This window comes from Mustelus asterias, chromosome 19, assembly GCF_964213995.1.
Source record: "Mustelus asterias chromosome 19, sMusAst1.hap1.1, whole genome shotgun sequence".
NCBI classification, from domain to species: Eukaryota; Metazoa; Chordata; class Chondrichthyes; order Carcharhiniformes; family Triakidae; genus Mustelus; species Mustelus asterias.
This window is the reverse complement of record NC_135819.1, coordinates 19,726,487-19,751,803: the sequence shown is the minus strand read 5'-3', so window position 1 is coordinate 19,751,803 and position 25,317 is coordinate 19,726,487. Positions and strand designations below refer to the sequence as shown.

Genomic DNA, 25,317 nt, shown 5'->3' with positions numbered 1-25,317 from the left:
TGGGGAGCTGGAGGGGGAGGGTTAGTGGGGAGCTGGGGGGGAGGGGGAGGGTTAGAGTGGGGAGCTGGGAGGGGGGAGGAAGGGGTTAGGGTGGGGAGCCGGGGGAGGGGGGGCGGTGGGGAGGGGAGGAAGGGGTTAGGGTGGGGAGCTGGGGGGGCTAGAGTGGGCAGACAGGGGGGTAAGGGGGGGGTTAGAGTTGGGGAGGGGGGAGTTAGAGTGGGGAGCTGGGGGGGGGTTAGACATGAGTCCCAATCTGAGTAGTGGGGGGGGGAGAGCGGGGAAAGATGTTGTGGGGGAGATGATGTTCTGGTAATGGAGGGGAGTAGTGGGGGATGGAGGGGAAATGGAAGGGAGGGGAGTTGTGGTAGGGAGGATAGGTCCCAGTTTGGGGGAGGGGAGGTCCCATGATGAGGGTGACTGCCCAGAAGGAGGATAGGGGCAAATCTGATAATGCAGAGGGGAGGCCCCACTAAGTGCAGAACAAAGAAAATTACAGCACAGGAACAGGCCCTTTGGCCCTCCAAGCCTGCACTGTCCATGCTGCCAGACTTAACTAAAACCCCCTACCCTTCCGAGGATCATATCCCTCTATTCCCATCCTGTTCATGTATTTGCCAAGACGCCCCTTAAAAGTCACTACGTATCCGCTTCCACTACCATCCCCAGCAGCGGGTTCCAGGCACCCACCACCCTCTGTGTAAAAAACTTGCCTTGTCCATCTCCTTTAAACCTTGCCCCTCGCACCTTAAACCTGTGCCCCCTAGTAATTGACTCTTCCACCCTGGGAAAAAGCTTCTGACTATCCACTCTGTCCATGCCTCTCATAATCTTGTAGACTTCTATCAGGTTGCCCCTCAACCTCCGTCATTCCAGTGAGAACAAACCAAGTTTCTCCAACCTCTCCTCATAGCTAATGCCCTCCAGACCAGGGCAACATCCTGGTAAATCTTTTCTGTACCCTCTCCAAAGCCTCCACATCCTTCTGGTAGTGTGGCGACCAGAATTGAACACTATATTCCGTGCGATGGGTGGGAGTGGGGGAGAAATGGGTAATGAAAGGGAGGGGAGGATGGGGGAATGGGGGGGAGCAGATGGGGTAATTAGAGAGGGGGGTTGCGGGAATTGGAGTGGGTAAGATTGGGTGGAGGGTGGGGAGATCCCTGTAGTGACGGAGGGGGCAGATGGGTTAATAAGGAGGAGGGTTGTCGGGTACTGGGGGATCCGGGAGGGCACAGATCCGGAATGGCAGAGCTGGGTCGGGGGCTCTGGAAGCAGCTGTGTTTTTTGGGAGCCCCTGTAGATTTTCCGATTGGAACAGGGACTGAGTGAGTTGCAGCCACTCGGATGGTGTGGGACAGTGAGGTGTAGATACTCGGGGGCAAAGACCGAGAAAGCGATAGGACTGCCCTGGTTTCTCTCTCTCTCTCTCTCTCTCTCTCTCTCTCTCTCTCTCGAGTCAAACATCTAACAAAGCTAAAATGTAAAAACCCAAGGGAAAGAACTGATTAAAACTGCCGGGAACTGGAAGAACGAAGCCAAAACCTGCAGAGAGAAAAATAAGGAAGGATGTGGTTAGGGTCACAAACAACTAACTGTCAGGATGCTGCGGGTTTTGAATCAAATGAAGGAATGTTGGAGTTTAACTACAGAGCAGTGAGTTAAATGTCTGGGCCAGGGAAAGCCTTGGAATAATTTTGGGAGATTGAGGGGTGGTATGGTGTGGAACACTCAGTGAAGCCTTAACAAGTGTTTCATAAAAATGGAAGTTTGCCCAAACAAACTGGCTTGTGTTCAAACACAGGAATATTAGCCTGGCAGACAGATTAAATTCAGTGTGTTATCTAGCTGGCTTTGGCTGCAGCTCACTTCATGCTAGCTCCAAATCTGGCACAGCCTCAGTTTTAGAATTCTTGGTTCCATTCCCACTCTTCCAGTCTCTGCGGCTTCCAGCCCCTCGACCCTCTGAGGTACATGCGCTCCTCTGATACCCTCTTCTCGTGTAGCCCCGATTTTAATCGCTCCACCGTTGGCTGTGCTTCAGCTGCCCCGGTGCCAATCTCTGGAATTCCCTCCCTCTCTTACGCCTACCCCAACTAGCTTGTGGTCCGGAAATCTTTTGCCACCACTGAATCCCCTACATCCCTGGGAAGGTCACCATTGAGACGTCTCTCAACACCAGGGTTACCATTGGCCAGAAGCTGAACTGGACCCAGCCATATAAATACTGTGGCTACCAGAGCAGGTCAGAGGTTAGGAATCCTGTGGTGAGTAACTCACCTCCTGACTCCCCCAAAGCCTGTCCATCATCTACAAGACACAAGTCAGGAGTGTGATGGAATACTCCCCACTTGCCTGGATGGGTGCGGCTCCAACAACACTCAAGAAGCTTGACAACATCCAGAACAAAGCAGCCCCGCTTGATTGCTAACCCTTGCACAAACATTTACTCCCTCCGCCATCTCGTGTGGACCATCTGTAAGATTCACTGAAGAAACTCACCGAGACTCCTTAGACAGCACCTTCCAAACCCATGACCGCTACCATCTAGAAGGACAAGGGCAGCAGATACCTGGGAAAACCACCCATCTGCAAGTTCCCCTTCAACCCACGCACCATCCTGATGTTGAAATATATCGGCCGTTCCTTCGCAGTCGCTGGGTCAAAATCCTGCAACTCCCTCCCTAACAGCGCTATGGGTGTGCCTACACCACATGGATTGCAGCGGGTTCAAGAAGGCCGCTCACCACCACCTTCCCAAGGACAACTAGGAATGGGCAGTAAATGCTGGACTAGTCAGTGATGCCCACATCCATTTGAAAAAACACAGGCCAGCAGAACAGACAATCAAACAGCAGAGAAATTTAACATGGTAAACAAAGAACAATACAGCACAGGAACAGGCCCTTCGGCCCTCCAAGCCTGCGCCGCTCATGTGCCCAACTAGACCATTCTTTTGTATCCCTCTATTCCCAGTCTGTTCATGTGGCTATCTAGATAAGTCTTAAACGATCCCAGCATGTCTGCCTCAATCACTTTGCTTGGCAGTGCATTCCAGGCCCCCACCACCCTCTGTGTAAAATACGTCTCCCTGACATCTGTGTTGAACCTTGCCCCCCTCGCCTTGAACCCGTGACCCCTTGTGTTCGTCACCTCCGACCTGGGAAAAAGCTTCCCACCGTTCACCCTATCTATGCCCTTCATAATTTTATACACCTCTATTAGGTCGCCCCTCATCCTCCATCTTTCCAGGGAGAACAACCCCAGTTTACCCAATCTCTCCTCATAGCTAAGACCCTCCATACCAGGCAACATCCTGGTAAACCTTTTCTGCACTCTCTCCAAAGCCTCCATGTCCTTCTGGTAGTGTGGCGACCAGAACTGGACGCAGTATTCCAAATGTGGCCTAACCAACGTTCTAAACAGCCGCAACATCATATGCCAACTTTTATATTCTATGCCCCGTCCAATAAAGGCAAGCATGCCATATGCCTTCTTGACCACCCTCTCCACCTGTGCTGCCACTTTAAGGATCTGTGGACTTGTACACCCAGGTCCCTCTGTGTGTCTATACTCCTGATGGTTCTGCCATTTATTGTATAGCTCCCCCTTACATTAGATCTACCGAAATGCATTTATCTGGATTAAATTCCATCTGCCATTTCTCCGCCCAATGTTCCAGCCTATCTATATCCTGCCGTATTCTCTGACAATGTTCATCACTATCCGCAACTCCAGCAATCTTTGTGTCGTCCGCAAACTTACTGATCACACAGAAGTGTGAGCTGATGAATTTTGACACGAAATAGGGGAGGCAATATAGACTAAATGATTGAGTTCTATAGAATCCCTACAGTGCAGAAGGAGGCCATTCGGCCCATCGAGTCTGCACTGACCACAATCCCACCCTCTTCCCCCCCCCCCCTCCGGCCCTCTTCCCCCCCCCCCCCTCCGGCCCTCTTCCCCCCCCCCCCTCCGGCCCTCTTCCCCCCCCCCCCTCCGGCCCTCTTCCCCCTCCCCATAACCCCATGCATTTACCCTAGCTAGTCTCCCTGACACTTGGGTTAATTTAGCACGGCCAATCAACCGAACCAGCTTGTCATTTAGACTGTGGGAGGAAACCGGAGCACCCGGAGGAAACCCACGCGGACACGGGGAGAACGTGCAGACTCTACACAGATAGTGACCCAAGCTGGGAATCGAATCCAGGTCCCTGGCGCTGTGAGGCAGCAGTGCTAACCACTGTGCCACCATGCCAATGTGGAGGAATCTGGTCGTTTGGCTGCAATGATCTCCAAAGGTGGCAGGCAGGCTTAACAAAACATATGTGTCCTGAGGCTTCATAAATAGTTTGAGATTCGAAGCACAGGGAAGTTACACTGAAGTTAAGCTCTAATTAGGCTACATTTTGGGTTGGGGAAGATAAGATTTATCTCCTCGGAGCCAAGGAGATGGAGACGAGGTTTGTTAGATGTGTATGAGATGATGACGGGTTCAGAGAAGGTGAACCGAGGCTGTTCTAATTAGCCGATGGAATGAGTGGCAAGGGACATACAGATATGATAAGAGATGCCGGGGAATGAGAGGAAGAACTTATTTTATAATCTACAAACATCCACTCCCTCCACCACCGACGCTCAGTAGCAGCAGTGTGTACCATCTACAAGATGCACTGCAGCAATTCACCAAGACTCCTTGGACATCACCTTCCAACCCCAAAACCGCTTCCATCTAGAAGGACAAGGGCAGCAGGTACATGGGAACACCACCACCTGCAAGTTCCCCTCCAAACCACTCACCATCCTGACTTGGAAATATATCGCCATTCTTTCGCAGTCACTGGGTCAAAATCCTGGAATTCCCTCCCTAACAGCATTGTGGGACAACCCAGTGTGGACTGCAGCGATTCAAGAAGGCAGCTCACCACCACCTTCTCAAGGGGCAACTAGGGATGGGCAATAAATGTTGGCCCAGCCAGCGACGCCCATGACCCACGAACGAATGTTAAAAAAACGCAGCGAGTGGTAAAGACCTGGCACTCGCTGCCCAAGGGGTTGCCGGAAGCCGGGATGGTCAACAACTGGAAAAGAAATGGGCTGGACTGAGGGTAAGGACCGTCAGGATAGAGCAGGGAAATGCGACTGAATTGCTAAACGGAGAGCTGGCAGGGAGTTGATAGACTGAATGGCCTCCTATACAGTTATGATGCTCAATGGAAACATAGTTTCTACATCTACCTTTACCAAACCGTTCATACTTTTGAAGATCTCAATTTGAGAGTCTTTTTACTAAAGAAAAACACCCGAATATATTCAATCTTTCCTGCTAGCTATACTCCTTCAGTTCGGGTATCATCCTTTCTTTGCGCTTTCCCCAGTGCTTTTGTCCTTTATGTACTTGATTTGATTTATTATTGTCACATGTATTAGTAAACAGTGAAAAGTATTGTTGCTTGCGCGCTATACAGACAAAGCATTCCGTTCATAGAGAAGGAAAGGAGAGAGTGCAGAATGTAGTGTTACAGTCATAGCTAGGGTGCAGAGGAAGATCAGCTATGGAGAACAGCACTGCGCACAGAACGCTTACTGCAGTCTGACCAGGGTCTTCTGCAGGTTTATCGCAATTTCTTTGAATGCTGTACCCCTGGAAATGAATCGTAGTGCTTTTGGGCGGCACGGTGGCACAGTGGTTAGCACTGCTGCCTCACAGCACCAGGGACCCGGGTTCGATTCCCGGCTTGGGTCACTGTCTGTGCGGAGTTTGCACGTGTCTGCGTGGGTTTCCTCCGGGTGCTCCGGTTTCCTCCCACAGTGCAAAAGGCGTGCGGGTTAGGGTGCATTGGCCCGAACAGGCGCTGGAATGTGGCGACTAGGGGAATTTCACAGTAACTTCATTGCAGTGTCAATGTAAGCCTTACTTGTGACTAATAAATTAACTTTAACTTTTAATTGCTTTGAGATGTCCGGGGGTCATGGAAGCTGCTGGTACAAGCCCTTAGTTTTGTTTCCTCTCTTTTTACCTCTGGTTTGCTGTATGCTGGGTGCCAGAAGGCTGGTTCTGGAGGTAATCCCAGCGAGGTGTGGGGCAAGGGGCAGCCGGGTAAGGAGTGGTGCATTCGTTCATTGCCGCCCCCAGGCTCGGACAAAGCCAGGGGCTGAGAGAAATCTTGCGGTTGCCTTGATTCCGGTGGTGACTGGAGGAATTCTGAATGTGGCTGATGCTTGTCTCCCCATTCCTTCAAGGATGAACTCGTGACTTTTGCAGGATGCTTGTGAGTCATTGGAAGGAAGGAATTAGAAGGTCAACCTCCCCTCCATCTCGCACCAGTTTCTGTTTAAATCTATTTTTAGCTCGTTCCAGTGTAGAATGGGGAGGCTATGGCCTAGTGGTATTATCACTCGACTATTAATCCAGAAACTCAGCTGGGGACCTGGGTTCGAACCCTGCCATGGCTGGTGGGATCTGAATTCAAGAAAAACACATCTGGAATTAAGAATCTACTGATGACCATGAAACCATTGTCGGAAAAACCCATCTGATTCACTAATGTCCCTTTAGGGAAGGAAATCTGCCTCCTTACCCAGTCTGGCCCACATGTGACTCCAGAGCCACAGCAATGGGTTGACTCTTAACCACCCTCTGAAATGACCGAGCAAGGCACTCCGTTCAAGGGTGACTAGGGATGGGCAATAAATGCTGGTCCAATGAATAAATAGAAAAAAAACTCCGTGTCCCCAAATTCATTGCTCCCTCCTCCCCCGTTCCTTTCTGCTGGCCTCCTAGAACCTTGGACAATTATGAGGAACGGCAGAGGGAATGTAGAATAGATTCAAAGGAAGATAATGGCACAGAAAGAGGCCAGTCCATCGTGCCTGCGCTGGCCGAGAAACCTAACGCCTGTAGCCTGGCACGTGAGCTGAATGGCCCAGTGCCTTTTGGAAGGGGTTGAGGCTTTCTGCCGCTGCTAGGCTCTCTTGGGCAGTTTGGGGCACAGAATTTTGGATCTCGGCCTAGTTCCCCCGACCACCTCGTCTGGAAACTGTCCCAGTGACCTTTCCAGACGGGGTCAGGAGCAGAGAGCCGTGACGATGAGGGGACTGGATGGAGCCAGCCGGAGCAGTCACGGCGGACAATCTGCAAGAGGTGTGGACGAGTTTACCATTGTGCAGAGGGCGGTGGAAGATGAGAGAGCGGGCGGAAGGTGCTGGAAGAGTCGAGTCTGGAGGTGACTCTAGCCGGGATGGTGGGGAGGCGCAGACAGCCAGTATTACCGAGATGGAAGTAGGTGGTGCATTGGAGCCATTGGATTCTGATCGAATCCATCCCTAACACCATTCCGATTTAACACAACCCGACATATGGCAGCTTACTCATCTGTAACACTGTCCATACGCCTGCCGCAGCCCACCTTCGCTGTTTTAGTCTCGTTCACCTATCACCCCTGCGCTCGCAGACGTACATTGGCTTTTGGCCTGACAACAATTCTCATCTTTGTCTTTTTAAATCCCTCCATTCGTTCTCTCTCTCTCTCTCTCTCTCTCTCTTTTCCCCCCCCCCCCTCTCCATCTCTCCCCCCTCTCTCTCCCTCCACCCCTCTTTCTTTCCCCCCCCTCCCTTCCCCCCCCTTCTCCCCCCCCCCCTCTCTCTGTAAGCTCCTCTAGCTCTTAAAGGTCTCTGCGCTCCTCCATACCTGATCTACTCTGTGTTTTCTGCTTCCTTCATTCCGCCGTTGACAGCCTGGGCCCTGAGCTAAGGAGTTGCCTCTCTGTCCATCCATTTAACACCTTACTAAACACCGGCCTCCCTGAGCCTTCTGCTCACTGGCCTCAACTTCCCTTTGATGTGAACACTCGATGTGAAATAGTTAGTGCTCCCAGAAAGCCGCTTTGGGACATCTTAGAGTTGTAGTGTTTTACAGCACAAAAAAGAGGCCTTTCGGCCCATCATTGTGTGTGTGCTGACCATCAAGCACCTATCCTAATGCCATTTTCCAGCACCTGCTCTGTAGCTTTGTATACGATGGCGTTTCAAGTGCCCATCTAAATGCTTCTTAAGTATTGTGAGGGTTCCCGCCTCTCCCACCCTCTCAGGCAGCGAATCCCAGCACCTTCTGAGTGAAGAAGATTTTCCTCAAATCCCCTCAAACTCCTGTCCCTTGCCTTCAATCTCAGCCTCCTGGTTAAAGAGGAACAGTTCTCATCTCCCCTGTCCATGTCCCCTCATAATTTTCAACACCTCGATCAGGTCCCTCCCTCGGCCTTCTCTGCTCCAAGGGAAACAACGCCCGCCTCTCTCCATCGCTGAAACACTCCAGCCCAGGCGGCATCCTGGTGAATCTCCTCTGCACCCTCTCCAGTGCAATCACACCCTTCCTACAGAGTGGTGACCAGAACTGCACACAGTGCTCTAGCTGTGGCCTAACCAGCGTTTTATACAGCTCCATCTAAGATACAAGCAATTACTGTGGATGCTGGAATCTGAAGCAAAAACGGAAAATGTTCTGACGAAGGGTCATCCAGACTCTATTCTCTCTCCACAGATGCTGTCAGACCTGCTGAGATTTTCCAGCATTTTCTGTTTTTGTTCCATTATAACCTTCCTGCTCTTATACTCTTCGCCTTGGCTAATGAAGGCAAGTATCCCGTACGCTGCCTTACTGTGTTAAAGATATACCAAGTAAAGGTGTTGAGTTCGCCCAGGGTACCTGCAGTGGAGACTAAACTGTCACCTGTTTACGCTGCACAGCTCTGTTTTAAAAAAAAAAGTAAAGTAAGGTTTATTTATTAGTGTCAGAATTAGGTCTTACATTAACACTGCAATGAAGTTACTGTGAAAATCTCCTAGTTGCCACACTCCGGCGCCTGTTCGGGTACACTGAGGGAGAATTTAGCACAGCCAATGCACCCTAACCAGCATGTCTTTTGGACCGTGGGAGGAAACCGGGGCACCTGGAGGAAACCCATGCAGACACGGGGAGAACGCGCAAACTCCACACAGACAGTGACCCAAGCCGGGAATCGAACCTGGGTCCCTGACGCCGTGAGGCAGCAGCGCTGACCATTGTGCCACCATAATTTGACCGTGTCTGCCCTCTCTGCTTGCCTGCCTCTTCACCATATCCCTTCAGACATGAATCTGACTGGACTCGGGTTTTGCTAGAGGGTGAATTCTGAGCAGCACGGCTGGGTGAAGGCGGGCTTGTCTGACCCGGGGGGGGGGCGGAAACGGAATTGGAATAGGAATCCATCCGATATGGGATCAGGTGGGAGTTTGGGTGTTGCTAATGTGTCGGTGCGGACTCGATGGACCGAAAGGCCTCTTCTGCACTGGTGTAAAAGTGATTGAAGGTTGAGGGGGGGGGGGGGGGGGGGAGGGGGGGTTGTGGAGAATGGAGCAAGGGACGGGGTGTTGGGAACAGAGCGAGGGGACAGGAGCAGTGAGTCGGGGAAGGGGTGAGGGACAGTGGGTCGTGTGCCGTCTGCATAACTAGCATTCTGCAGTTGGCCTTCAGTGGCACAGTGGTTAGCACTGCTGCCTCACAGGGACCTGGGTTCGATTCCCGGCTTGGGTCACTGCCTGTGTGGAGTCTGCACGTTCTCCCCGTGTCTGCGTGGGCTTCCTCCGGGTGCTCCGGTTTCCTCCCACAGTCTGAAAGACGTGCCGGTTAGGGTGCATTGACCCGAACAGGCGCCAGCGTGTGGTGACGAGGGGAATTTCACCGTAACTTCATTGCTGTGTTAATGTAAGCTTTACTTGTGACACTGATAAATGAAAGTTTTCTGAGTGTGAGTTTGCTGTCTGTATTCAGTGGGGAGCCTGGCAGGGATCGGATGGAAGGCTTTTCCTGTTTTGGTGAATTTTAATTCGTTTCCAAGGGGTGAAGGTCAGGGTCAGGCTGTGTGTTTGTCTCGATCTTGGCTTGAGTGCTGATATAGAACAGCCCCCCCCCCCCCTCCTCCCCCTGCTGGGCACGGCCTCCCCTCCCCCTGCCAGGCACGCGTGCTGCCACTGGGCCGTGGCTGGCTTCTCAGTCATTAACCTTTTCCCCTGGGTTGCTTTGGTACTTAGCGCTTGCTTCTTGCTCTGAGGCCCCTCACTCCCACTGCCTCTGAAGCACATGGCGTGGAGGGTGTGTCTGCCTGCCTTGTCCTCCCTCGCTGTGACGCAGCGGCGCTAACCACTGTGCCACCGTGCTGCCAATGAGAGTAGGAGCTCCGGGGTATTTTGTGAAGTTAGCCTGGACTCTAACTATTGTATCTGAATTTGGCACCGGTTAGCACAAAGCATTCACTCCAGGTATGATGCAAGTTATCTTTCCTTTAGCATCTCTGTCCCTCTCTACCACGATATAGAGATGCCGGCATTGGTTGGAATGCGTAACCTAATTCCAATCATTATTCTGTAAATTGAGTTTGTGTCTTTATTTGCCCTCTTTGTGAACACAACTCCCACTCACCTGACGAAGGGGCAGCGCTCCGAAAGTTAGTGGATTTTGCTACCAAATAAACCTGTTGGACTTTAACCTGGTGTTGTGAGACTTCTTACTGTCCTCTCTATCACCCCCACTCTGTCATTGAGTCTCTTTCTCTTTCATGTTTCCTGGTTTTTGCCCTTGGGTCTCTTTCTCACTCTCCCTCTATCTCACTACTTCTGTTCCCCAGCTCTCTCCCCTTCTGCGTCTGTCTCTGTGTGTGTGTCTGTCTCTGTGTGTGTGTCTGTCTCTGTGTGTGTGTCTGTCTCTGTGTGTGTGTCTGTCTCTGTGTGTGTGTCTGTCTCTGTGTGTGTGTCTGTCTCTGTGTGTGTGTCTGTCTCTGTGTGTGTGTCTGTCTCTGTGTGTGTGTCTGTCTCTGTGTGTGTGTGTCTGTCTCTGTGTGTGTGTGTCTGTCTCTGTGTGTGTGTGTCTGTCTCTGTGTGTGTGTGTCTTCTGTGTGTGTGTGTCTGTCTCTGTGTGTGTGTGTCTGTCTCTGTGTGTGTGTGTCTGTCTCTGTGTGTGTGTGTCTGTCTCTGTGTGTGTGTGTCTGTCTCTGTGTGTGTGTGTCTGTCTCTGTGTGTGTGTGTCTGTCTCTGTGTGTGTGTGTCTGTCTCTGTGTGTGTGTGTCTGTCTCTGTGTGTGTGTGTGTGTCTGTGTGTGTGTGTGTCTGTCTCTGTGTGTGTGTGTGTCTGTCTCTGTGTGTGTGTGTGTCTGTCTCTGTGTGTGTGTGTCTGTCTCTGTGTGTGTGTGTGTCTGTCTCTGTGTGTGTGTGTCTGTCTCTGTGTGTGTGTGTCTGTCTCTGTGTGTGTGTGTGTGTCTTGTGTGTGTGTGTCTGTCTCTGTGTGTGTGTGTGTCTGTCTCTGTGTGTGTGTGTCTCTGTCTCTGTGTGTGTGTCTCTGTCTCTGTGTGTGTGTGTCTCTGTCTCTGTGTGTGTGTGTCTCTGTCTCTGTGTGTGTGTGTCTCTGTCTCTGTGTGTGTGTGTGTCTGTCTCTGTGTGTGTGTGTGTCTGTCTCTGTGTGTGTGTGTGTCTGTCTCTGTGTGTGTGTCTGTCTGTGTGTGTGTGTGTCTGTCTCTGTGTGTGTGCGTGTCTGTCTCTGTGTGTGTGCGTGTCTGTCTCTGTGTGTGTGCGTGTCTGTCTCTGTGTGTGTGCGTGCGTGTCTGTCTCTGTGTGTGTGCGTGCGTGTCTGTCTCTGTGTGTGTGCGTGCGTGTCTGTCTCTGTGTGTGTGCGTGCGTGTCTGTCTCTGTGTGTGTGCGTGCGTGTCTGTCTCTGTGTGTGTGCGTGCGTGTCTGTCTCTGTGTGTGTGCGTGCGTGTCTGTCTCTGTGTGTGCGCGTGCGTGTCTGTCTCTGTGTGTGCGCGTGCGTGTCTGTCTCTGTGTGTGCGCGTGCGTGTCTGTCTCTGTGTGTGCGTGCGTGTCTGTCTCTGTGTGTGCGCGTGCGTGTCTGTCTCTGTGTGCGTGCGTGCGTGTCTGTCTCTGTGTGCGTGCGTGCGTGTCTGTCTCTGTGTGTGTGCGTGCGTGTCTGTCTCTGTGTGTGTGCGTGCGTGCGTGTCTGTCTGTGTGTGTGTGTGTGTGCGTGCGTGTCTGTCTCGGAGTACTCTCTCAGAGCACAGGCTGATGGGAGCTGAGGAACGGTGTGAGTGAGTGAATCTGTGGAAGTGCCAGCAAGATGCTTATCCCTTCAGAGGCTCGGGGTCAGACTCCGTCCCCTCCCTCAGGGTCAGACTCCGTCCCCTCCCTCAGGGTCAGCACCGTGATAGCTGGCAGCGCTGATCTGTTGTGTTGGCGTTGTCCCCTTGGAGCGGGCACCCCCGGTGGTGGGGAGATGGGCAGATCCCTGACCTCAGCAGCCGGAGCTCACCTTGACAATGGCCCCCAGTGTTCAGGAGTTGGCAGGCCTAGTCGCCGGCCTACCAGCTAACCCCAGCTTGGAACAAGGCGCAGTTTTAATCAGCGCTGCTTATTTATGTGGCCAGAGCCCCCCCCAGCCCCGAGTCTGAGTGGTGTTCAGACTCACCTTGTTGTGACTGTCCCAGAGGCCCACTTTCTCCTCCTCCTCCTCCTGGCTGTGTTTGTGCGACTCACAAGGGCTCCTTCTGTGCCCCGGGGACGGAGCGACCAGACATGAGCAGTAAACAGTCTGATGTTTACTCGTGGCCAGGCTGGATTTAGACACCGTCTGAGTGCCAGTCGGCACCTCTGTCTGAAAGACCTCACCCTGTGTCTGGGTCACTGTCTCAGAAGCTGAGGCCACGCCAAGGTGACTACAGGGAGGGCGGGTGGCATTGCGGGTGCCATTGGGTTGCCAGTCCTGTGGGAATGGCCATGAACTGAAGATGAAACTCTTGACAATTGATCCATCTTGGTCGTGCCCTTGCAATTCTGCATTTTTGTTGGTTTCCTTGCTTTGTTATAAAATATTACGGACCGAGTGAGCGAATAGACTAACAAAGAACCTCCTTTCCCATTGGCTGCAAGGCAAGCGGTTATTGCGAGAACGGACATGTCAGGCGGCCAATGGGCGGATGCAGGGAGGGTCACGTGACAGGCCCTCACCAACCAGAGGTGGCCACCTTAGGAAACGGTGGAGCGGTCACTCCTAAAGGAAGATGGGGTTCGGGGTTGTCTGTGTTTTGTTTATGGGGCTGGGCGTCACGGGCAAGGTCAGCATTTGTTGCCCCGTTTCCCCCCCGTTACCCTTCAATGGATGACGTGCGTGTTGGGCCACTTTCAGAGGGCAGTTGAGAGTCAACCCCATTGCTGTGGCTCTGGAGTCACATGTAGACCAGACCGGGTAAGGACGGCAGATTTCCTTCCCTAAAGGGACATTAGTGAACCAGATGGGTTTTTACAACAGTCGATGCTCGTTGTCATGGTGATTGGGCCTATTCTCCCCTTGTCGTGTGTAAATCCCTCCAATCCGGTTTCTGCTGCTGCCACAGGATGAAACGTCTCTGGTTAAAGTCACAATTGATGTCCTGTGTGACAGTGACTCAGGGTTAACTTCCCCTTCTCGCCCATACCCACCCTGACAAGGCCGACGCCATCCTCCTCCGCTCCCCATGGCTGGGACTGGTCCTTCCCAATTCCATTCTTATCCAATCACTTCTCTCCCAGATCCTGTACCGTTTCCTCTGATGTCCCCCAGGTACCTCCCCCCACCCCCTTCCCCTTCCCCCTCCCCCTCTAAACTATGGAGCTTTCTTGTCCATTATCCAGTTCCAGGAGTGTGGGAGATTCCTGCACCTCAATATTGGGAAGACTTGGTTTCCACTCCAAACCCACAGTGGTAGGTGGAGTGGAAACCAAGGAGAGAGTGGAAGCTCACACACCGTGCTGCTGCCCCATGTACCCCGTGCCTCTCAGTCTCCCACCCTCCCGCTCACTCCTTGTGCCCAGTGCTCATGGCTCCCCCTTGTGGGGTGGAGGCCTCCATTCTCGGGGGGTGGGGTGGGGTTGGGGGTAGGAGGGAAATGTCCTGTGTGCCACTTAGCAAGTGCCCCCTTATTCTCCAGATAAGAATAAGTTCCTGCTGGTTAGAATCCCTACAGTGAACAAGGAGGCCATTCGGCCCATCGAGTGCACCGGCCACAATCCCACCCAAGCCCGATTCTCGTAACCCTCTCACATTTACCCCGCTAATCCCCCTGATACTAAGGGGCAATTCAGCATGGCCAATCCACCTAACCAGCACATCTTTCGACTGTGGGAAGAAACCGGAGCACCCGGAGGAAACCCATGCAGACACGGGGGGAACGCGCAGACTCCGCACACAGTGACCCGAGCCGGGAATCGAACCTGGGTCCCTGGCGCTGTGAGGCAGCAGTGCTAACCACTGTGCCACCGTGCCGCCATTCAGTAGCCATTGAATGCAGGAAGGCCGGGCCCGGTTGGATCCTGGGTCTTTCTGGAGTTGGCCAGTTACAGGCAGGGATGCTGCGACGTACCAACGTCCTTAGTATTTCCAGGATTGCGAACCTCGCTGTCCCACACCGGCCCATTCCCGCTCTCTCGATCACAGCTGATTGGGGTAGCACGGGATGAGGTGGTGGATGACACACTAGAAACTGGCTGGAGTCTGGTTTCTGTCTTGTAGAAAGTACTTGCCTTTTCTGGGCGGCGCGGTGGTTAGCACTGCTGCCTCACAGCGCCAGGGACCCGGGTTCGATTCCTGGCTTGGGTCACTGTCTGCGTGGAGTTTGCACATTCTCCCCGTGTCTGCGTGGGTTTCCTCCAGGTGCTCCGGTTTCCTCCCACAGTCTGAAAGACGTGCTGGGTTAGGGTGCATTGGCCCGAACAGGCACCGGAGTGTGGCGATTAGGGGAATTTCACAGTAACTTCATTGCAGTGTTAATGTAAGCCTTACTTGTGACTAATAAATAAACTTTATTGCTCCTGGAGGAGGACGTTGCAGCCGGTGAGATTCTTCAGAATGTTACAACCTTGGCTCAGTTGATTGTAACTATTTTTTGTTACGAGAAGTGAATGAAGAGAGTGGTCGGACTGCGGATTAGCTTTTAACAGGAGAATGAACCATTTATTAAACAGGAAAAGATTAAATCTAACTCCTTTGCCCCAACGTTGCAGCTCTCTACAGATTTCAAATGATTACACACTGTTACAAAGTGTGTCATATATTCTAATGTCTACAGTAAGTAGGCAGTGCTTGTGAGCCAATGGGTGAAATGTGGTTAGACACACACACACACACACACACACAAACCAAGTGATGACAGACGCCCTCTACAATCTCTGTGGATTCTTCATTAATTGCTCCCAGGCGCTTGTCGCTCTGAGCCAACTGGTGTCACTGAAATGCTGACTTTAACATAAGAGTTTCGAAACCCTCGGGGTGGCACAGTGGTTAGCACCGCTGCCTCACAGGGACCCGGCTTCGATTCCAGCCTCGGGTGCCTCTGTGTGGCATTTGCACGTTCTCCCCGTGTCTGCGTGGGTTTCCTCCGGGTGCCCCGGTTTCCTCCCACAGCCCAAAAATATGCAGGTCAGGTGGATTGGCCGTGCTAAATTGCCCTTTTAGTGTTCAAAGATGTGTAGGTTAGGTGGATTGGTTGTGCTAAAGTGTCCCTTCGTGTCCCAAGATGTGTAGGTTAGATGGATGGTAAATGTGTGGGGTTACAGAGATAGGGCGGAGAGAGGGCCTGGATATGATACCCTGTCAGAATTGATGCAAACTGGACGGGCCGAATGGCCTCTTCTGCACTGTGGGGATTCCATGAAACTTCACTCTCGCTTGGAAGTTTCTCCCAAACAACGCTTCCTCTTAGATGTTTTCACCGAGGATCCTCATCCAGGATTTCAACCTCTCCATTCAGCATTTCTCTGCCCTGGAATGCCGCGTGCATTCAAGCTTCCAGAACACTAGTCAGGTACCCAGCCAACACTTATGGCTTCACAGGCTGTATTAAGGTGTCGCCAATCTTATGATTACTTCATTTATCTAGCTGCTTGCTAGCCAGCTTCTCCAGGACTACGCCTTAACTGGGGGCCTCTCTCTGTCCCTTTAACTTCATCAAACAGTACTTTGTTCACATTCCAGCTCTTTTTCCTTTTCTCTCCAGCCGTCCTGGGACTTAATTTTTCCTCCTCTGGTTTCTGGAACTTTCTGTTCTTTAGCTCCCGGGACTTGCTTTCTCCCCCTTACTTTCTATGGAAAACTCCTTGCTTCTGGGTTACCTGGTTCCATACTGAACTCCAAAGACTTTTTGGCGAGAGCCTCTGGTTGCCAAGCAACAGCTTAGTTTTTTTTTTTGAAAGCCTGTAATTGTTTTTATGTCGTAAAATCTCAATTACCTCATTTCCTGTCTTTATTTTTGGATTTCATCCACAAGATTTTGCTTTTATTTCAGTGTTAATGAACTAACAATGCAGGCATAGTTTAAAGTGAACTAAACTACAGACGTGCAGGCACCTTTGTTTAACATGAAGCTAAACTGAAGTTTTAACCCTTGGTACTCAAATACACAAAAGCAAATTTCTAATGCCCACAAACAAGTATAACTCATCTGTTTCCTCGTCAGACGCACAATTCGCGTTGTGAGGTTAGATGCGGCAACCGATTTGCGCCCAAAGGTATCCCACAAGCAGTGTGATTGATGACTGTATGAACATGGAGCAGAGGCAGGACATTCGGCCCCTTGAGCCTGCTCTCCCACTCAATACATTGATTTGGTTTTGGCCTCGATTCCACAATCAGCCTACTCTGGTAACCTATGACTCCCTTGTTAGTCAACAATCCCGCTACCTCTGCCTTAAAAAACACAATGATCCAGTCTCCACTGCTCCCCGGGGGAGGGAGTTACAAAGACTCGTGACCCTCTGAGAGAAATATTTTCCTCTCGTCTCCGTATTAAAGGGGAGGCCCCCTTATTGTTAAACCATTGCCCTAATTCTATTTCATATTTTTAACTTGGTTGAGGTTTCAATGTTAAGGAGGAACAAAGGAAATTAGTGGTTAGAAACATAGAAATCCGTACAGTGCAGAAGGAGACCATTCGGCCCATCAAGTCTGCACTGACCACAATTCCACCCAGGCCCTATCTCCGTAACCCCACCTATTTACCCTGCTATTCCCCCTGACACTAAGGGACAATTTAGCATGGCAAATCCACCTAACCTGCACATCTTTGGTGTGTGGGAAGAAACTGGAGCATGCAGAGATGACATTTGGACAGGTACATGAATGGATAAAGTTATTTATTAGTCGCAAGTAAGCTTATATTAACACTGCAATGAAGTTACTGTGAAATTCCCCTAGTTGCCACACTCCGGCGCCTGTTCGGGTCACTGCAACCTAACCAGCACGTCTTTCAGACAGTGGGAGGAAACCGGAGCACCTGGAGGAAACCCATGCAGACATGGGGAGAATGTGCAAACAGACAGTGATCCAAGCCGGGAATTGAACCCGGGTCCCTGGCGCTGTGAGGCAGCAATGCCAACCACCGTGCCACCCTGGTTGGTGAGAGAAGAGATATTTCGAATCCTGCATCCTACTTGGGAATACAGAAAATATGAGGAGTAGGCTGTTCGGCCCTTCGAGTCTGCTCTGCTGTTCATTACGATCATGACTGATTATCCAGTCTGAGTTTGTGCGTGGTTTGGATTGGCTTGATGTTGTTTTGATTTTCAGGTGCAAGCCAGGATTGGCCGAGTGAGAGACGCGATGGGGGAATGTTACTACAACCAGACGGTCTGGTTCTTCTACAATAGCACGGGCAAGGAGATGACCAAGATTTGGAGGACCAAAGACAAGCTGGTGGTCTCTCTGGGCCTCTTGGTGTGTGTGATCGTCATCCTGGTCAACCTACTGGTCATGGTGGCCATTGCCATTAACCGCCGCTTCCACTACCCCATCTTCTACCTGCTCGCCAACCTGGCTGCCGCGGACCTCTTCTCGGGCATCGCCTACATGTTCCTCATGTTCAACACCGGCCCCCGCACCATCAAGCTCACCGTCCGCACCTGGTTCATCCGGCAGAGCCTCCTGGACATCAGCCTGACCGCCTCGGTCGCCAACCTGCTGGCCATCGCGGTGGAGCGCCACCAGACCGTCTTCCAGTTTCAGCTGCACAGCAAGATGAGCAACCAGCGGGTGTTTGTACTGATCAGCTGCATCTGGTGCACGGCTACCCTGATCGGCTTCATCCCGCACCTGGGCTGGAACTGCCTGTGCCAGCTGGACAGCTGCTCGCGCATGGCGCCCCTCTACAGCAAGAGCTACCTGGTCTTCTGGGCCGTCTCCAACCTCCTCATCTTCTGTGTCATGCTGCTAAACTACCTGCACATTTACTGCTACGTCAAGGGGAAAACCAAGCGGATGTCACAGCACACAAACGCCCAGAATCGGCACAAAGAGACCATGATGAACCTCATGAAGACTGTGTTCTTGGTTTTGGGTAAGTCCTTTCGCACTCCTGCAGTTTCTAAAGTGTTTCTCGGTACTTCCAGGACAGGAACAGTCCATTCTGCCCAACTTAGAATCCTGCATCCTACTTAAGAACATAGAAAATAGGAGGAGTAGGCCATTTGGCCCTTTGAGTCTGCTTCACTATTCATTATGATCATGACTGATTATCCAACTCGATGGTTAACAGTGGTTAACACTGCTGCCTCACAGGGACCCGGGTTCGATTCCCGGCTCGGGTCACTGTCTGCGAGGAGTCTGCACGTTCTCCTCGTGTCTGCGTGGGTTTCCTCTGGGTGCTCCGGTTTCCTCCCACAGTCCCAAGATATGCGGGTTAGGTTGATTGGCCGTGCCAAATTGCCCCTTAGTGTCAGGGGGATTAACAGGATAAGTACGTGGGGCTATGGAAGTCGGGTTTGGGTGGGATTGTTGTCGATATAAGTGGATTGGCCATTCTAAATTGCCTCTTAGTGTCAGGGGAATGAGCTGGGGTAAATGCATAGGGTTACGGGGATTGTGGTCAGTGCAGACTCAATAGGTCGAGTGCCCTCCTTCTGCACTGCAGGGATTCTATGAAGAGCTATATCCTTGAAAGCATACAATGTTTAGGCCTCTGCTGCTTTCTGTGGTAATGAATTCCACAGCTCACCGCTCTCTGGGTGAAGAAATGTCTCCTCACCTCCGTCCTAAATGGCCTACCCCGAATCCTCAGACTGTGACCCCTGGTTCTGGACTCCCCCACCGTCAGGAATATCCTCCCTGCATCTAACCTGTCTAGTCCTGTTAGAATTTTATAGCTTCATTGCAGTGTTAATGTAAGCCCCCACCCCCCCCCGGTCGATTCTGGGGATGAAGTGGTTGGTGTCTGAGGAGAGATTAAACAGTTTGGGGCTTGTACTCGCTGGAGTTTAGAAGGATGAGAGGGGATCTGATTGAGGTATATAAAATTCTAACAGCGATTGATAAAGTAGAGAAATGTAGACCAGATGTTTCCCCTTGTGGGGTAATCTCGAGCGAGAGGTCACGGGTTTAGGTTGAGAGGTGGTAGATTTAAAACTGAGATGAGGAGGAACGACTTCTCGCAGAGGGTGGTGAATTTGTGGAACTCGCTGCTCCACAGCGCGGGGGAGTCTGAATCGTTGAGAGATATATTTCTGATTTTTAAAAAAAGGGGATAAGGGGAACGGGTGGGGAGGTGGATTTGAGACCAGGGAGAGATCAGCCATGATCTGATTGAATGGCGGAGCCGGCTCGAAGGGCTGAGTTTGCCGACTTCTGCCCCTGATTCCTACATTCCTATGGAAGCGGAGATGTTCGATGCTTTTCAAAGAGAAATCGGAGGGGCGCTTGAAGGAAATAAACTTTCAGGGCCACAGGGAGGCAGTGGGGAAAGGGGACTGAATTGATTGCTCTGCAGAGAGCTGACATGGAATCAAATGGGCCGAATGGCCACCTCCTGTGCTTTGCGAACTCGGTGCCTCTGACCCTAAGGTATCTCTGTTGAAATTTGATAAGTTGGAAGCAGAGGTTGAAAATAAAATGGCGGAGTTGGCCGGTGGGGGAAGAGTGGCGAGAGAAAGAGAACAACGGTGAGGGTGAGAGAACCATTCTTGGCAGATGAATCAGGGATTGAGTTTTGACCGTGGGAACCTGTCTCACCGCTGACTCTTATCTCCGATAATGCGGGCTATAGTTCACTCACAGTGAGAGAGAGTTAGAGCATTGAAACACTAAATAGATTAGTTTAAAGAAAATTAGGTTTCCTCAAGCATTAGTCGCACTTCCGATGTCTTCGACAGAGAGGACAATAAAGATCATTCACCACACCAATATCTGTATCTCCCAGCGTTATTTGCCGTGGGATTGGGGAGGGTTTAGTATCTCGGTAAGCAGCCTCCCCCACTGTTTCTGGACTAGAGTGTCTTAAAACCATTGTCCTCAATCTCCGCCCCACTCTCCATTCTCGAGCTTTTTAAAATTCATTCGTGGGACATGGGCGTCGCTGGCTAGGCCAGCATTTATTGCCCATCCCCAGTTGCCCCTTGAGATGGTGATGGTGAGCTGCCATCTTGAATCGCTGCAGTCCACGTGCTGTGGGTTGACCCACAATGCCGTGAGGGAGGCAATTCCAGGATTTTGACCCAGCGACTGTGAAGGAACGGCCGATATATTTCCAAGTCAGGATGGTGAGTGGCTTGGAGGGGAACTTGCAGGTGGTGGTGTTCCCATGTATCTGCTGCCCTTGTCCTCAGTGGAAGTGGCCGTGGGTTTGGAAGGTGCTGTCTAAGGATCTTTGATGAATTGCATCTTGTAGATGGTACACACTGCTGCTACTGAGCGTCGGTGGTGGACTCCATCACTTATCGAGTCCATCACTCACTCGCTCTCTCTCTCACCCCGACTATGTTGAGATTAAACTGGCCTATTCTCATCCTAGGTGTCACATTTGATCCCAAGATGCGTTTCTGACCTCACCGTGTACCGTTACATCGCCTGACCTTTGCCCCTGTCTCAGCTTGTTTGTCGAAAGCCTCCTCCATGCATTCATTGCCTAGAGATTTGACTATTCCAGTGCACACCTGGCTGCTCTGCCACATCCTGCCCTCTGTGAACTCTGTCACCCAAACCTCATGCCTGACCTGGCAGCAGTTCCTCGCCCGCCCCTGTGCCCACTGACGCACACTGCCAGTGTCTTCATTTTTTAAAACTCTGATCCTTATTTTCAGATTCCTCCATGCCCTCGCTCTTCCCGATCTATAAAATCTCCCTCAGCCTCGCCACCTCCCAAGACGCCTTCCCTCCTCCCACTCGCTCCTCTAAATCACATCCTCAAAATCGCATCCTCAACCTTCGTGTCTCCTCAGCCAACTGGGCCCCAAGCTCCGGAACTCCCAAGCTCCGGAACTCCCAAGCTCCGGAACTCCCAAGCTCCGGAACTCCCAAGCTCCGGAACTCCCAAGCTCCGGAACTCCCAAGCTCCGGAATTCCCAACCCCCCATCTCCCCACCTCTCTCCCTCGCATTTCCCCCTTCGAGGCACTCCTTCAGACCCACCTCTTTTTTGTCTGAGCTTTCAGTGGGGTGGCACAGTGGTTAGCACTGCTGCCTCACAGCGCCAGGGACCCGGGTTCGATTCCCGGCTTGGGTCACTGTCAGTGTGGAGTTTGCACATTCTCCCCGTGTCTGCGTGGATTCCCTCTGGGTGCTCCGGTTTCCTCCCACAGTCCAAAGATGCGCAGCTTAGGGTACATCTAATGGCATTGGCCATTCTAAAGTAACCCTTAGCGTCCCGGGTTGTGATAGGTTAGAGGCATTAGCAGGGTAACTAAGCGGGGAGAGGGCCGGGGTGGGATTGGTGTTGGTACAGACTTGATGGATCGAATGGCCTCCTGCACTGCAGGGATTCTATGATTAATTCATTGAATTGAAATTCCACCAGTTGCCCTAGGGTGGGATATGAACACATTTCTCTCACTGGGCCTCTGATTACTCGTCCAGTGCAAGTCCCACCATCTCCCCAGAGCGGGGAGACAAGTCCTCCCAGGCTCAGAAATCTTTAAAATGCTCAACAAGTGATGGAGAATTCACAACTGTGCAGACGTTCTCTCCTTTCCTTCTCTATGAACAGTATGCTTTGTCTGTATAGCGTGCAAGAAACAATACTTTTCACTGTATGTTAATGTGACAATAATCCAAATCAAATGCACTTTTCCATATCACTGCTTGTTCAAACAATTTAATAATCTAACTAAACTCGATCAGTGGATTTACTGGATATTTTTAATGTATCATAGAATCCCTACAGTGCAAAAGGAGGCCATTCAGCCCATCGAGTCTGCACCGACCACAATCCCACCCAGGCCCTATCCTCATAACCCCATGTATTTACCCTAGCGAGTCTCCCTGACACTAAGGGGCAATTTAGCACGGCCAATCCACCTAACCTGCACATCTTTGGACTGTGGGAGGAAACCCACGCAGACACGAGGGAGAATGTGCAGACTCCGCACAGACGGTGACCCAAGCCGGGAATCGAACCTGGGTCCCTGGCGCTGAGAGGCAGCAGTGCTAATCGCTGAGCCACCCAATATAGGTTAAGATATAATCCTTATCCTTAATCTATAAATATTTAGTGTTTGTCTACAGCACCTTGTTGGTTGTGGTTGTGTGATTTTAGTTTTTATCTTGTCCCTTTCAATGGGAAGGAGTTTTATTCTAAATTTATTGGCGAACTTCCACATTCTCGTATGAGTGCAGCCCAGAGATAGCGAGGCTGCTTTGGAAGAGTCAGTGACTAGCCCAATTACACAGGGCGATCCCAGGATCCCCCATGAGGGATTGGTACTCATTGCTTGGTCACTGATGGAACAGGAATGTGACTGGAAGCTGATCTCGGAGCCGGATCTGAGCCCAGGTTTGCACCCGATCTGGGTCAGTCTCACAGGCCGTTGCTGGGGGCAGGGTGGAGCCGGTGGAGACTGGGGAGATGGGATTGGTCTTCCCGACCCTTTGTTGGGGGAAATTGCGCTAGGCTCGGATTTCGGTCCATCGCCTGCCCAGTTGGCGCGTTGAGACCCCACCCACCCACCCAGCAACATCCCCACTTTCAAAACTTTGTGCTGTTTTTCAAATTCCTTGCTTCCGACACCTCTGACTATTAGTGGCCATGCCTGCAGCTGCCTGGGCCCCAAACCCTGGAACGTTCTCTTAATCTCACTGCCTGACCCTCTCACTGTCTCCCTCGGTTTCTCTGTGTCTCTCCCTCTCCCTGTGTGCGTGCGTGTGTGTGTGTGTGTCTCTCCCCCTGTGTGTGTGTGTCTCTCCCCCTGTGTGTGTGTGTCTCTCCCCCTGTGTGTGTGTGTCTCTCCCCCTGTGTGTGTGTGTCTCTCCCCCTGTGTGTGTGTGTCTCTCCCCCTGTGTGTGTGTGTCTCTCCCCCTGTGTGTGTGTGTCTCTCCCCCTGTGTGTGTGTGTCTCTCCCCCTGTGTGTGTGTGTCTCTCCCCCTGTGTGTGTGTGTCTCTCCCCCTGTGTGTGTGTGTCTCTCCCCCTGTGTGTGTGTGTCTCTCCCCCTGTGTGTGTGTGTCTCTCCCCCTGTGTGTGTGTGTCTCTCCCCCTGTGTGTGTGTGTCTCTCCCCCTGTGTGTGTGTGTCTCTCCCCCTGTGTGTGTGTGTCTCTCCCCCTGTGTGTGTGTGTCTCTCCCCCTGTGTGTGTGTGTCTCTCCCCCTGTGTGTGTGTGTCTCTCCCCCTGTGTGTGTGTGTCTCTCCCCCTGTGTGTGTGTGTCTCTCCCCCTGTGTGTGTGTGTCTCTCCCCCTGTGTGTGTGTGTCTCTCCCCCTGTGTGTGTGTGTCTCTCCCCCTGTGTGTGTGTGTCTCTCCCCCTGTGTGTGTGTGTCTCTCCCCCTGTGTGTGTGTGTCTCTCCCCCTGTGTGTGTGTGTCTCTCCCCCTGTGTGTGTGTGTCTCTCCCCCTGTGTGTGTGTGTCTCTCCCCCTGTGTGTGTGTGTCTCTCCCCCTGTGTGTGTGTGTCTCTCCCCCTGTGTGTGTGTGTCTCTCCCCCTGTGTGTGTGTGTCTCTCCCCCTGTGTGTGTGTGTCTCTCCCCCTGTGTGTGTGTGTCTCTCCCCCTGTGTGTGTGTGTCTCTCCCCCTGTGTGTGTGTGTCTCTCCCCCTGTGTGTGTGTGTCTCTCCCCCTGTGTGTGTGTGTCTCTCCCCCTGTGTGTGTGTGTCTCTCCCCCTGTGTGTGTGTGTCTCTCCCCCTGTGTGTGTGTGTCTCTCCCCCTGTGTGTGTGTGTCTCTCCCCCTGTGTGTGTGTGTCTCTCCCCCTGTGTGTGTGTGTCTCTCCCCCTGTGTGTGTGTGTCTCTCCCCCTGTGTGTGTGTGTCTCTCCCCCTGTGTGTGTGTGTCTCTCCCCCTGTGTGTGTGTGTCTCTCCCCCTGTGTGTGTGTGTCTCTCCCCCTGTGTGTGTGTGTCTCTCCCCCTGTGTGTGTGTGTCTCTCCCCCTGTGTGTGTGTGTCTCTCCCCCTGTGTGTGTGTGTCTCTCCCCCTGTGTGTGTGTGTCTCTCCCCCTGTGTGTGTGTGTCTCTCCCCCTGTGTGTGTGTGTCTCCCCCTGTGTGTGTCTCTCCCCCTGTGTGTGTGTGTGTGTGTGTCTCTCCCCGTGTGTGTGTGTGTGTGTGTCTCTCCCCCTGTGTGTGTGTGTGTGTGTGTCTCTCCCCCTGTGTGTGTGTGTGTGTGTCTCTCCCCCTGTGTGTGTGTGTGTGTGTGTCTCTCCCCCTGTGTGTGTGTGTCTCTCCCCTGTGTGTGTGTGTGTGTGTCTCTCCCCCTGTGTGTGTGTGTGTGTGTGTGTGTGTGTGTGTGTCTCTCCCCCTGTGTGTGTGTGTGTGTCTCTCCCCCTGTGTGTGTGTGTGTGTCTCTCCCCCTGTGTGTGTGTGTGTGTGTCTCTCCCCCTGTGTGTGTGTGTGTGTGTGTGTGTCTCTCCCCCTGTGTGTGTGTGTGTGTGTGTGTCTCTCCCCCTGTGTGTGTGTGTGTGTGTCTCTCCCCCTGTGTGTGTGTGTGTGTGTCTCTCCCCCTGTGTGTGTGTGTGTGTGTGTGTGTCTCTCCCCCTGTGTGTGTGTGTGTGTGTGTCTCTCCCCCTGTGTGTGTGTGTGTGTGTGTCTCTCCCCCTGTGTGTGTGTGTGTGTGTCTCTCCCCCTGTGTGTGTGTGTGTGTGTGTCTCTCCCCCTGTGTGTGTGTGTGTGTGTGTGTCTCTCCCCCTGTGTGTGTGTGTGTGTGTGTCTCTCCCCCTGTGTGTGTGTGTGTGTGTCTCTCCCCCTGTGTGTGTGTGTGTGTGTGTCTCTCCCCCTGTGTGTGTGTGTGTGTCTCTCCCCCTGTGTGTGTGTGTGTGTCTCTCCCCCTGTGTGTGTGTGTGTGTGTCTCTCCCCCTGTGTGTGTGTGTGTGTGT

At 52.2% G+C, this 25,317-nt stretch overlaps 1 protein-coding gene across 2 annotated transcripts in view; it reads left to right on the top strand.

Moving 5' to 3' along the window:
• The window catches only part of LOC144507540 (lysophosphatidic acid receptor 1-like), a 70,719-nt gene that overhangs the window by 26,449 nt on the left and 18,953 nt on the right, over positions 1-25,317 (top strand). For both annotated transcript variants that reach the window (XM_078234680.1, XM_078234679.1), the window contains exon 2: positions 17,614-18,379. In XM_078234680.1, the coding sequence (XP_078090806.1) occupies positions 17,647-18,379 (733 nt within the window). In that variant the 5' untranslated portion in view covers positions 17,614-17,646. The remainder of the gene's footprint in view (positions 1-17,613; positions 18,380-25,317) is intronic.